The 12,904-nt window shown below is 60.7% G+C and overlaps 1 protein-coding gene across 24 annotated transcripts in view; it reads right to left on the bottom strand.

The window, feature by feature from the left end:
- The window catches only part of TMEM175 (transmembrane protein 175), a 28,364-nt gene that overhangs the window by 1,148 nt on the left and 14,312 nt on the right, over positions 1-12,904 (bottom strand). For 6 of the 24 annotated variants that reach the window (XM_016952684.3, XM_016952685.1, XM_016952682.2 and 3 more), the window contains 9 exons: positions 11,278-11,461; positions 11,016-11,054; positions 8,574-8,671; positions 7,444-7,495; positions 6,985-7,020; positions 6,250-6,333; positions 4,995-5,159; positions 2,043-2,121; positions 1,636-1,771 (listed from right to left, as the gene is read on the bottom strand). In XM_016952684.3, the coding sequence (XP_016808173.1) occupies positions 1,636-1,771; positions 2,043-2,121; positions 4,995-5,159; positions 6,250-6,333; positions 6,985-7,020; positions 7,444-7,495; positions 8,574-8,671; positions 11,016-11,054; positions 11,278-11,430 (842 nt within the window). In that variant the 5' untranslated portion in view covers positions 11,431-11,461. Of the gene's footprint in view, positions 1-1,635; positions 1,772-2,042; positions 2,122-4,994; positions 5,160-6,249; positions 6,334-6,984; positions 7,057-7,443; positions 7,496-8,573; positions 8,672-8,959; positions 9,132-10,554; positions 11,055-11,277; positions 11,462-12,904 lie in introns of those variants that run through there. The other 18 variants (XM_063808550.1, XM_063808553.1, XM_063808551.1 and 15 more) reach the window with 11 other exon arrangements.

Below are 12,904 nucleotides of genomic sequence, written 5' to 3'. Positions count from 1 at the left end.
TTTGCTGGGCAGGACCAGCCTGCTGTGGGGTAGCGAGGTCTGTTCCCTCCCAGCTTCCAGCCCTCGGAGCCACCCACACAACACCCTGGCTGAAGATCTGCGGAGGGCTTGCCTCCGTGGTTCTCAGATGCACACGGGGGTCTCAGGAGGCCAACTCCCTCCACGGGAGGCTGTGGGAACCCCCTTGTCAGGGCTGCTGCCTTCTGACGGCACCACCCAGAAAGCCGGGAACAGTGCCGTCCTTCAACATCGGGACGTGGAGGACAGTGGTCCTCATGCAGCCCCAGACAGACTTCTGTCCTCCAGAACGATATGCAGAGGGCGAGGGGTGAGGGGTGGGGGTTGGGGGCAGGAGACAGACTGGAGGCAGCAAGGGCAGGAAGTTGCTGGGAGGGGGCAGCTCCCCTGGCCATGGCTCCAGGTAGAGGAGAGGTCACTGTCCCGGCCCCACGCTGCCGCCTGTCTTCAGCAGGTCCCTCCCAAGGGGGCCTCAGCTGGCCTGCACAATCAGGCAGCTCACCCTGGAGCATCCCTGGCACCTTAGAGATCAGGTGCCAATGAACGTTTGCTTCCCATTTTTAAAAATGCACACGACAGCAGAGAAGAGCATCAGGAGACTTGGACTCGAGAATATCAAGTACAGGATATAAAACCATAGTGTCTAACCCCAAAGTGGTCACAGTGCTGAACTATGACGAGGGAATAAGACACTCCAAAAGGATGGAAGATGTAAAAAAGCAAATTCAAACATTACGATGGCCGGGCACGGTGGCTTACACCTGCAATCCCAGCACTTTGGGAGGCCGAGGTGGGCAGATCACCTGAGGTCAGGAGTTCAAGACCAGCCTGGCCAACTTGGTGAAACCCCATCTCTATTAAAAATACAAAAAGTTAGCTGGGCATGGTGGTGGGTGCTTGTAATCCCAACTACTTGGGAGGCTGAGGCAGGAGAATTGCTTGAACCTGGGAGGCAGAGGTTGCAGTGAGCTGAGGTTGAGCCACTGTACTCCAGCCTGGGTGACACAGCAGGACTGTCTCAAAAAAAAAAAAAAAAACCCACAAAAACCAAAAACGTGACAACTGAGACGAGACGCGCGCTCTAACAGACGAAGAGGCAGATGAGGCAGCGGAGGAGCAGACGCTGGAAGGAAGCAACAGCCAGCCAAAGGGAGCGGGAGGGGCTGCGAAGCGATGGGGGGCACTGGGAGGGAGCCGGGAGGGAGCCGGAGGGAATGGGAGGGACTAGGGACTAGGAGGGGCTGGTGTTGGGGCAGGGGTGAGGCCTGGGGCAGGGGGATACCCACGGCTGCTGAGCCCCTCTGAGAAGAGTGAGGAGAGCAGTTGGCTGCTGGTGCTGACCTCACCCTGGCACCCCATCCTCGGCTGTGCTTGGGGTGGGAGCCTCTGGGTAGGGAGGGGCCGCTGGGAAGGGAGGGGCCGCTGGGAAGGGAGGGGCTGCTGGGAGGGTTGTCCTCCCTGAAGTGGGGGCTGCCCTGACCTCACACAAAACTCTAGGCATCCAGAGGAGGGTGGAGCCAAGACCCCTGTGCCTTTCTGGGGTTTCCAGGATGAGACGCCAGGGACTCAGACACACTGGCCACCTGATAGCTGGGGCAGGTGACGCGGGGTCCTCACCAGATGTCCAGGATGAGAAGCGTGGCCACGATGGCGTAGACTCCGTCGCTGAAGGCTTCCACGCGCTCCTTGCTGAGTGGCTCGTGGAGGTCAAACGAGAAGACTTCCACTGGGTGAGCCGAGGGCTCCCTGCGGCCTGTGGACACGCCAGGAGGGTGGAGCTGGCCAAACCCCCCATGTGGAGGCAGAGCCTGCGTGGCTGTCACCGCGCTCATCCCTGAAGAGGCCTGGAATGTGCAGGCCAGGAGAGGAGACAGGACAGGGATGCCCGAGGGGCGGAGTGGGGGCGCCCCAGCCACCACCACACACACGGGCCTCGGCCCACGGACAGCCCTCAGTGCGGAGCAGCCACACGGAGGTGGGCGGACTGCAGGCCTCTCAGGCCAGCCCACCCAGTCATCACCTACCCAGGAGCCTGTCTCTGCACCAGCCGGTGACCTTGCTGACATAGGGGAGGAGGATGACAGTCACCATCAGCAGGTAAGACTGCAGGGAGACAAACCGCAGGTCAGTGCCCTCCACAGGGGTCCGAGGCCAGGCCTTACCCACACAAAGCTGTGTGCCAAAGCAGGGGCTGCGGCAGAAGGGAGGGTCTTTGCAGATCATGTATCTGATAGGGCCTAGTACCCAAAAAGTGTAAAGGATTCTTAAGCCAGCACAGTGGCTCATGCCTGTAATCCCAGCACTTTGTGGGGCTGAGGCAGGTGGATCGCTTGGGCCCAAGAGTTCGAGACCAGCCTGGGCAACATAGTAAGACTGTATCTCTACAAAAAATAAAAAAATTAGTCAGGTGTGACTGTGTGTGCCTGTTGAACCTGGGAGATAGGAGTTGCAGTGAGCGGTGACCCAGCTCACTGCACTCCAGCCTGGGTGACAGAGCAAGACCGTGTCTTAAAATTTATCGTCTATCTCCCTATCTGAAATTCTTACAACTCAAAAATAAAAGGACGACCCAAATAAAAATGGGCAAAGGGTGAGAACAGACATTGCTCCAAACGAAACATGCAAATGGTCGACCTCTCGCAGATCAAAACCACAACGCGATTCTTCATATCCACTAGGATGGAGAGAACTGAAAAACAGCAGGTGTTGATGAGGATGTGGAGAAACTGGAACCACCATGTGCTGCTGGTGGGAATGTAAAATGCTGCAGCTGCTGTGGAAGTTTGGTGGTTCCTCAAAAAACTAAACTTAAAAAATTAAACACAGAATCACCAAATGACCCAGAAACTCACTGTGGGCACACACACACCAACAGCCTGAGAAGACAGATCTGAAGAGACACGTGTCCAGCAATGCTCAGAGAGGCATCACTCACGGCAGCTACACGTCTCCAGCAGTGCTCACAGCGGCGCCACTCACGGCAGCTACACGTGTCCAGCAGTGCTCAGAGAGGCATCACTCCAGCGATGCCCACAGTGGCTCCACTCACAACAATGCTCACAGCAGCGTCACTCACGACACCTACACGTCTGCAGCAGTGCTCACAGCGGCGCCACTCACGGCAGCTACACGTGTCCAGCAATGCTCAGAGAGGCATCACTCACGGCAGCTACACGTCTCCAGCAGTGCTCACAGCGGCGCCACTCACGGCAGCTACACGTGTCCAGCAGTGCTCAGAGAGGCATCACTCCAGCGATGCCCACAGTGGCTCCACTCACAACAATGCTCACAGCAGCGTCACTCACGACACCTACACGTCTGCAGCAGTGCTCACAGCGGCACCGCTCACGGCAGCTACACGTCTCCAGCAGTGCTCACAGCGGCGCCACTCACGGCAGCTACACGTGTCCAGCAATGCTCAGAGAGGCATCACTCACAGCAGCTACACGTCTCCAGCAGTGCTCACAGCAGCACCACTCACGGCAGCTACACGTGTCCAGCAGTGCTCAGAGAGGCATCACTCCAGCGATGCCCACAGTGGCTCCACTCACAACAATGCTCACAGCAGCGTCACTCACGACACCTACACGTCTGCAGCAGTGCTCACAGCGGCGCCACTCACGGCAGCTACACGTGTCCAGCAATGCTCAGAGAGGCATCACTCACGGCAGCTACACGTCTCCAGCAGTGCTCACAGCGGCGCCACTCACGGCAGCTACACGTGTCCAGCAGTGCTCAGAGAGGCATCACTCCAGTGATGCCCACAGTGGCTCCACTCACAACAATGCTCACAGCAGCGTCACTCACGACACCTACACGTCTGCAGCAGTGCTCACAGCAGCGTCACTCACGACACCTACACGTCTCCAGCAGGGCTTTTGTTGCCTTCTCCCTCTCCCTAGTGGCTCACATTCTCTGAGCACCAACAGCTGATGTCCCCATGAGCAGATACTGGTCTTATCCCCAGGGGCTCCTCCTCCAAACACTGTTTGATGTTTGCTGTCCTGACACAGTTTTGTATAGATTCCTTATCCAAAAGAAAATAGGCTGGACGCAGTGGCTCATGCCTGTAATCCCAGCACTTTGGGAGGCTGAGGTGGGTGGATCACAAGGTCAGGAGTTCGAGACCAGCCTGGCCAACATGGTGAAACCCCGTGTCTACTAAAAATACAAAACTTAGCTGAGGGTGGTGGCAGGCACCTGTAATCCCGGCTACTCAGGAGGCTGAGGCAGGAGAATTGCTTGAACCTGGGAGGCAGAGGTTGCAATGAGCCGAGATTGCGCCACTGCACTCCGCCTGGCAGCAAAACTCCGTCTCAAGAAAAAAAAAAGAAAAAAAGAAAATAAAGGCTGGCGTGGTGGCTCACACTGTAATCCAGCACTTTGGGAGGCTAAGGCGGGAGGATCACTTTAGTCCAGGCATTCCAGACTAACCTGGGCAATATAGCAAGACTCTGTCTCCACAAAAAATACCAAAACTATCCAGGTGTGGTGGTGCACACCTGTAGTCCCAGCTACTTGGGAGGCTGAGGTGAGAGAATCGCTTGAGCCTGGGAGGTCAAGGCTGTGGTGAGCCAAGATCACACCACTGCCCTCCGGCCTGGGTGACACAGCGAGATCTTGCCTCAATGAACAAAAAACAAAACAAGAAAACGCATGCACCCCCGGATTCCAGGTGTCGCTGTTTCTTGTCATCGTCATTGTGAAGCTTCTCTGAGAAGGACACTCAGCTGCCCCTTCCTTCGATGAGCGTCGGTCTCTGTCCTCGACAGGCTGGGTCTCGGGGCCTCAGGTGGAGCAGGCCTCCCTCCCTGGTGCCACTCACTGCAGCCCTGGGCCTCACACACAAGACCCTGGGTGGAACCCCTGCCTGTCTGCGCTCTGCCCCCACCCCCATGTTTGTTGCTCAGCGGGGACATCGCTCCCATGGTGGCCCCCGTTCCTGCCTGGGCCCCACGGGCTGTCCCAGCACTCACCAAAGGGACAAAGAAGAGAGCGAAGATGGCCGCTGCAAAGCACAGGGCTGGGCCTTGGAGGACGATGCCCAGGACGTGTCGTCGGTACAGAGCCCTGTGGGCAGAGCGCCGGATCTGCGGGCTCAGCAGGTGCGGGAAGTGGAATGCGTACCCCACAATCAGTGCCTGTGGGAAAAGCAAGCTGCAGGACACCGGCCCCAAGAGCAGAGGGGGCCCCCACAGCAGTCAACCCCCGGGCTGCATGGCACGCGCACGCCGGGGTCTCGAGGTGGGGAGGACCTGGCCCCGGGCCGCATGGCACATGCACGCAAGGGTCTCGAGGTGGGGGAGGACCTGGCCCCGGGCCGCATGGCACACGCACGCAAGGGTCTCGAGGTGGGGAGGACCTGGCCCCGGGCCGCATGGCACACGCACGCCGGGGTCTCGAGGTGGGGAGGACCTGGCCCCGGGCCGCATGGCACACGCACGCCGGGGTCTAGGGGTGGGGAGGACCTGGCCCCGGGCCGCATGGCACACGCACACAAGGGTCTCGAGGTGGGGAGGACCTGGCCCCGGGCCGCATGGCACACGCACGCCGGGGTCTAGGGGTGGGGGAGGACCTGGCCCCGGGCCGCATGGCACGCGCACGCCGGGGTCTCGGGGTGGGGAGGACCTGGCCCCGGGCCGCATGGCACGCGCACGCAGGGGTCTCGAGGTGGGGAGGACCTGGCGGGTAGAGGTGGGCTTGTACCTGGGACGCTTTGGGCACGGGCTGAGGTGGAGAGAGAACAGGAGCCCCTGCTGGCTCCTGGGGCCGCATGTGGGGGGTCTCAGGGCCCACTCTTCCCAGTCTCTGGTCAGAAAGCGGGGACTCTGGGCATGCCACATCCTATGTGTGTAGGTGGCCTCAGGAACCCTACCTGTGTGACCTGATGGCGATCGATCACTCACACATATACACACACACAGCACAGGACCCCGGGCCCCAAGAGGGCTGATGGTGAACACACACACACACACACAGAGTGCAGGGCCCCGGGGACCCCTACCTGCACGACCCCGATGGCGATCACACTCACACACACACACACACAGTGCAGGCCCCCCGGTGCCCCTACCTGCACCACCCCGATGGCGATCACACACACACACACACACACACACACACAGAGTGCAGGCCCCCCGGTGCCCCTACCTGCACCACCCCGATGGCGATCACACACACACACACACACACACACACACACACACAGTGCAGGCCCCCCAGGCCCCCTACCTGCACGACCCCGATGGCGATCACACACACACAGAACAAGAAGATGCCCAGAGGCACATCAGGGAAGGTCACCATTAACGAAAACTGTTAAAACAAAAACAAAACCAACCCCCCGCAAATCCTAGGTTACCAGGCCCCAGAGCCTGGAACTGGGCCATGGTGAGCCTCCCCACTCCACGGGATGCTGGGAGATGCGGTGGGGCCATCACAGGATGGGGCCAGCTGGGTGCTGGGGGGCATGTGTCCAAACTGCCCCCACCCCAACCAACTCCACCAGATGTCTCAGGCCTTTAAAGCCAAAATGTCATCCGATTCATATGGAATTCCCCAGACCCCAGTTCCTTGTGGCACACAGCCCCGCACACTCAGACTAGCGGCCACTGCCAGAATTTGGAGGCACTTTCACAGCCTGAGTAGTACAGGGCGGGTGGTCGGAGGCTGTAGGGGCTGCATGCCAGGGACAGGCCTGGGATGGGCAGGGAGCTGTGGGCTCAGGGCTGGGTAGGAGCTGGGAGCGCCGGTGACTCCCTCATCGAGGCCACTGCCTCCCCTCCCCGCCAGCCTGAAAGAAGCCCCCAGCAGCCCCTGACAGCTGGCTCTCCCCAGAACCTTCTCTCTTCTCTACAACCGTGTGGCCTGGGCCCTGGGCCATCCAGCTGGTCTGCTTTTGAGGACAGGTCAAATCCAGTGGTGCCCAGCAAAGCCTCAGGGTGTCAGGGGCCTGGTGTTGCTCACCGTGTAAGGCAGGAAGGTGATGGTCATCATGCAGGCCTGGAAGGAGGGAGGGCATCACAGCCATGATGCGGCCTGGGGAGAAGGGCAAGGGAATGGACAGAGCCCACTCCGGGAAGGCACAGGGCTGGGCCCTCCCCAAGAAGGGTGGGCCAGCGAGTGTGAGTCCAGCCCCCAGACCCTGCAGGGCCAGATGGGGGCACTCATCCTCTCTGTCCCCTACACCTGTGCCCAACCCAGTGCCCCTGGTCCCCCACACCCTGGCTGTGTCTGGGAGGAGATACAGGCTGGCGACCCATGGGGAGGGAAAGATCATTCAAGGAGCTCCCGGCTGTGGACAGATTCCAGGCTCCGAGGCTCCCTGGAGGTCACGAGAGAGGCCGGCTGCTCCCTTCCCCTCTTCCCTGAGGGTCAGATTACAGACCAGAGTCACTCCCCAGAAAAGGACAGGAAAATACTCACCAGGTTGAGCAGGGCAAGTGTGTCGTCTGTTTTCCCAACAACTTGGAACAACCTAAACCATTTAAGAAAAAGATAGACAATCAAACGCGGTTGTAGTAACATTAAATGCACACACACTCTTTCCAGCATCTTCTGGTTAAAACATCATTAAAAGATGTCACTGTTAACCAAATATAAACTACTACCTAGTGCACGGAGTTTGGAAAACACGAAGGAAATGAAGTTCCCTAGAAAGCACCCTGCCCGCGTCCACACCCTGCACCGTCCACACCTCCGCCTACTGCACCGTCCGCACCGTCCACGCCTCCGCCTACTGCACCGTCCGCACCGTCCACGCCTCCGCCTACTGCACCGTCCGCACCTCCGCCTACTGCACCGTCCACGCCTCCGCCTACTGCACCGTCCACACCGTCCACGCCTCCACCTACTGCACCGTCCACGCCTCCGCCTACTGCACCGTCCACACCGTCCACGCCTCCACCTACTGCACCGTCCGCACCTCCGCCTACTGCACCGTCCACGCCTCCCCCTACTGCACCGTCCGCACCGTCCACGCCTCCGCCTACTGCACCGTCCGCACCGTCCACGCCTCCGCCCACTGCACCATCCGCACCGTCCACGCCTCCGCCTACTGCACCGTCCGCACCTCCGCCTACTGCACCGTCCACGCCTCCGCCTACTGCACCGTCCACACCGTCCACGCCTCCGCCTACTGCACCGTCCACGCCTCCGCCTACTGCACCGTCCACACCGTCCACACCTCCGCCTACTGCACCGTCCGCACCGTCCACTCCTCCGCCTACTGCACCGTCCGCACCGTCCACGCCTCCGCCTACTGCACCGTCCGCACCGTCCACGCCTCCACCTATTGCACCATCCACACCATCCACACCTCCGCCTACTGCACCATCCACACCTCCGCCTACTGCACCATCCACACCTCCGCCTACTGCACCATCCACACTGTCCCAGGCCCTGGGTTTGTGGTAAGTCCTGCCATCCCCACGTGGATGAGGGTGGGAGGAGCAGCCTGCTGTCCTCCCCGACCCCATGGACCCGTGCGTGATGTGGTGTGGGGTACGGGAACCCTGAGAGCAGCTATGGACCGCTGGAAGTGCCCGGGCCCCCACCTTGTGTGTGCTGCCCAGGCCACTGTCACGATGAGAAAGGTCATCAGGTAGACGGCAATCCGTGTTGCCAGAAGCCTCTGTACACTTCTGTCGAACTGCTGGAATACAAGAGCACTGCTGTCAGAGCCCAGGTGACATGAATGTCCCTGAATGGCAGTCGAGACAGCACCGTGAGGGGGGGGCTGGCCTCGGCCCAGGGCAGGGCGAGACCCTCGGGTGGGTCCTGTGAGGCACCTGGGAGGGTCCTGGCCTCCCCAGCAGTCCCTGAGTGCCCTGGTCTGGGTCCAGCCTCCGTCTCCAGTTGGTCTGTCTCCCCTGGCGCCTGCAGCCCCCACCCCTCCAGCCCGCACCCCTTCTCCAGGGCGCTGATCCATGCCCACACCCACAGGTGTACTCCAGAGTGTTCTATGGGCTGTGTTCCTGCTGGGGGGTCAGCTCTTAAGGGGCTCGGTGTCTGCTGTGGACTCCACCTCAGGGATGGTACCCTCTGGGTGTCCGCATGTGGGAGGGGACAGGAGGGCAAAAGCACCAGGTCACGAATGTCATTCATGAAGCTCTGCCATCATAACCAGGTCACCACCGAAAGGCTCTGCCTCACAATGCCATCCCTGTGAGGCGTCCGCTGTGCGGACTTTGGAAGGACACACAGGTTGACAGCACAAAAGGGTCACACCTGGCACTGCCTAGGTAGGCAATTCCAAAGCAGCCACGGGAAAGGGTCTCTGTGGAAACTGCGAGGGACCCCGAAGGCAGCCTGCCCTGGGGGCCGCGGTGGGCGTGGAGGCACCGGGGGCCTGGGGGCCGCGGTCGGCGTGGAGGCACCGGGGGCTTGGGGGCTGCGGTCGGCGTGGAGGCACCGGGGCCCTCGCCCTCCAGCCCTGGGAAGGTTTTCATGCTTTCTCCACGAACGCTCCCAACAGAACACTGAGCACTTTACTGTCTCCCTTGTTTCTTCACTTGCAGGCAGGTCTCTGGGTCAATAACTTAGTGTTTCAGTCACTTCTTAATTGAGTCCCATCTAGCTTTTCGAATCATGGGTTTTCAAAGTTACAACTGTCTTTTATTTTTCATCAGAGTGAGCACAGCCCCAGGAGTCCCCTCTCCTCACAAGGAGGTGTCCACTGTTCTAGCACCTTCCCTGGGACACACGTCAGGCCTTTCCCTCTTCCCATAAATGTGTTCTCTGAATGAGCTTTTGACTCTCCAGGACTTTCTGAGACTCAGACCCTCCCTGTGACCCAGTTAGGACAACAGAGAAAAGACAGGGCACTAAACACCACAGTCCTAGAAAGGTGCCCTGGCTGCAGAGAAGTCGGAGCAGGTTTAGGTTCACAGGTTTTTATTTTCAACCACCTGGGCCCTTCACTGTCATGCGCCCTCTGGCACGGGCATCACAGGTGGATGTGGCCGTACCTCGGCAACCCCGTTCTGAAAGGGGCCGCCAAGGCCAGTACCTCACGACTGCATTTGGCCAAGCCATGGGCCTCGGTGGGGACACAGCTTTCCTGAGCAGCTGCCCCACTAGGGAGGGCGGGAGCGGCTCTGGGGTCCCAGTGCCTGTGCTGCTTGCTGCCTGCTGGTGCCCAGGGTCTCCCTGCAGACTGGGCCAGGCTCCACCCGCATTTCTACTTCTCATGAAAACCCTATGTAAAGTCTCATCATCCCCTTCGCACAGCTGAGAAAGCCGAACTCTAAGCAGCTCCCATGACTTCTCAGCGTCCCCCAGGCTCAGCTCACGAGTCAGGACTGGAGGCCCAACCTCAGTACTGGCCCAGGAAGGGCTACGTGGTCACTGCTGTGCCTTGCGCACCCATGAAGCTTGGGCCGCACAACCCTGTCATGAGGACACAGAGCCAGGCAGGTGTGGGCCCCAGACGCCCTCCAGTCATTCCCCTTCTAAGATGCTGTGTGGCTCTTTAGCTCAGAAACAGTCAAGGTGGCTGTAAGCGGAAACTCTGCTTGTAAACCCTTTCCCGCTCACCTCCAGGCCTGCAGGAGCAGCCGGGGTAGGAGTGTCCCTGCTGAGACGGGGCGCTGGCCCCGTTTACTCAGAGCAGCTACGTAAGGGGCCTGCCTGCTGGGGCAGCTGCCCTCCCGCAGAGGAAACTTCTGTCCTTGGGGCAGGCCCGGAACCTTCCTCTTCCAACCTGTCCTCTGGCTCACTTCCAGGGTGCTGCCTTTGTCCACTGAACTCGGAAACAGAGCCCTAGGAGCCCAGTCTCCCACCCTCCCAGGAGGCCAGGACCTCCGCCGGGGTGAGCACAGGCTGAGCAGGACTTGTTGGCTCCCTCCCTTTCCAAGGAGGCCCCTGCCTCCCGCCTCTGCCTCCTAAGCCTCAGAAGCTTCGAGGCGTGCAGGGTCAGCCCCCTGTGCCAGGTCGGGCCTCGGGTACCCTATATCTTCTCAGGGCCACACCACGCAGAGCACAGCCTGCCCCGTTACCTGTTCTGGGGAGATCTCCGTGTGGGTCACAGGCAGGATCTGAGGGGGCAAAGAGACAGAAGGAAGCAAGAAAGCAAGAGACGCTTGTTGGATTGGGTGTGGCAGTACTGGGGACTCGAGGGCAGTGCTGGGCCCCCCTAAGCTGCCTGAGGAGCTGGGGGACCCAAGGATGCTGGCAAGACCTAGACAGGTCTGAGGTGGGCTGGGCAGTGCCTCGAGAGGCTCGGGGTGGGGCAGGCCTAAGCAGGGGCCCCGTACAGACCATGACGGTGGCGATGATGGACAGCAGGGCATCACTGAAGCTGAGCATGCGTTGGGAGCACTGGATCCCCTCCCCAGCGTCCTCGTCTCTCCTGCCTGGGGGGCAGTCCCCCGGCGTATCCAGTGCCTGCTCTGGGGTCCGGGGCTGGGACATGGTGGGGCCGCTGCCTGGCGGTTACAGGAGCCTGGGAGGAAAGGCAGGTCTGAGTGTGCCTGTGGGGCGCTCCTGGAGGTCGGCCATGCAGCCTCAGCCCTGGTGCAGGGACAGGGACTGGTATGGGGCGGGGCTTGGCCGCCACTGAGCAGGGGAAGGGTCCACGCTGCTCTGTTCTCTCCCAGGTGCCCCTCAAATTTCCGGCCTCCAGGCTGAGAGGCCAACAACAGATGCCACGCCTGGCCCTGTTACTGGTGAACACTGATCTGGGTGAACTGGGCCTCAGTTTCTCCTCAGGAAACGGGAGAGACAAGGAAAGGCACAGAGATCACAGACCCCAAGGCCGACCTAAACGTGGAAGAGGAACACAGCACCCTGCGGGGCCCTCGACCGTGCACGCGTGCCTGGGGCTGTCTGTTCTCTACAGGGGCCGCGCTCTCCCTCAGTCTCGGCACCCGTGCACGTATGCCTGGGGCTGTCTCCTACAGGGGCTGCGCTCTCCCTCGGTCTTGGCGCCCGTGCACACGTGCCTGGGGCTGTCTGTTCTCTACAGGGGCCGCGCTCTCCCTCAGTCTCGGCACCCGTGCACATATGCCTGGGGCTGTCTCCTACAGGGGCTGCGCTCTCCCTCGGTCTCGGCGCCCGTGCACGCATGCCTGGGGCTGTCTGTTCTCTACAGGGGCCGCGCTCTCCCTCGGTCTCGGCAGCCATGCACGCGTGCCTGGGGCTGTCTCCTACAGGGGCCGCGCTCTCCCTCAGTCTCGGCACCCGTGCACGCGTGCCTGGGGCTGTCTCCTACGGGGGCCGCGCTCTCCCTCGGTCTCGGCGCCTGTGCACGCGTGCCTGGGGCTGTTTCCTACAGGGGCCGCGCTCTCCCTTGGTGACCTTTGGGGAAACCAAGGCCCTGCATATGTAGCCAGTTAGCACCAGGGCAGGCACTCCAGTCCGCCTGTGGGAGCCTGGGCTGGGTGCACACTGGGCACACGCCACAGCTGTGGCTCAGCACAGCACTCCCCAGGCATTTTTAATATCAGAGATGCATCTGGGAAGATGAATAAGATGCCAGGTGGAGAGTACTCTGGACAGAAGAGACCCCAGCGCCTCACAGAGACAGAACTGAGGTATGGCTGCAGGTGCCATTGCTGCATGGTGCCGGGCAGCCTCGTGCCAACCAGGCACTATGGATTTCACCCTGCACCCGAGTGGGCAGCCTCGTGCCAACCAGGCACTATGGATTTCACCCTGCACCCGAGTGGGCAGCCTCGTGCCAACCAGGCACTATGGATTTCACCCTGCACCTGAGGTGGAGGCTGGGCACACTGAGACAAGTTCCCCAAACATAGAATGTGGCCAGAGAGCCCCATGTTGGCTGAGCCCCACCTGTGGCCAGGTGCCCCGGAGCAGGGAAGAGGGCAGCAGTGTGTCAAGGATGCCAGTCAGAAGGGCTGCTATGACCTAGGAGAGGGGTGACGGA

Source organism: Pan troglodytes, chromosome 3 (genome assembly GCF_028858775.2).
Source record: "Pan troglodytes isolate AG18354 chromosome 3, NHGRI_mPanTro3-v2.0_pri, whole genome shotgun sequence".
Lineage (NCBI taxonomy): Eukaryota > Metazoa > Chordata > Mammalia > Primates > Hominidae > Pan > Pan troglodytes.
The sequence above is the reverse complement of the archived record's forward strand: the minus strand, read 5'-3'. Positions and strand labels throughout refer to the sequence as shown.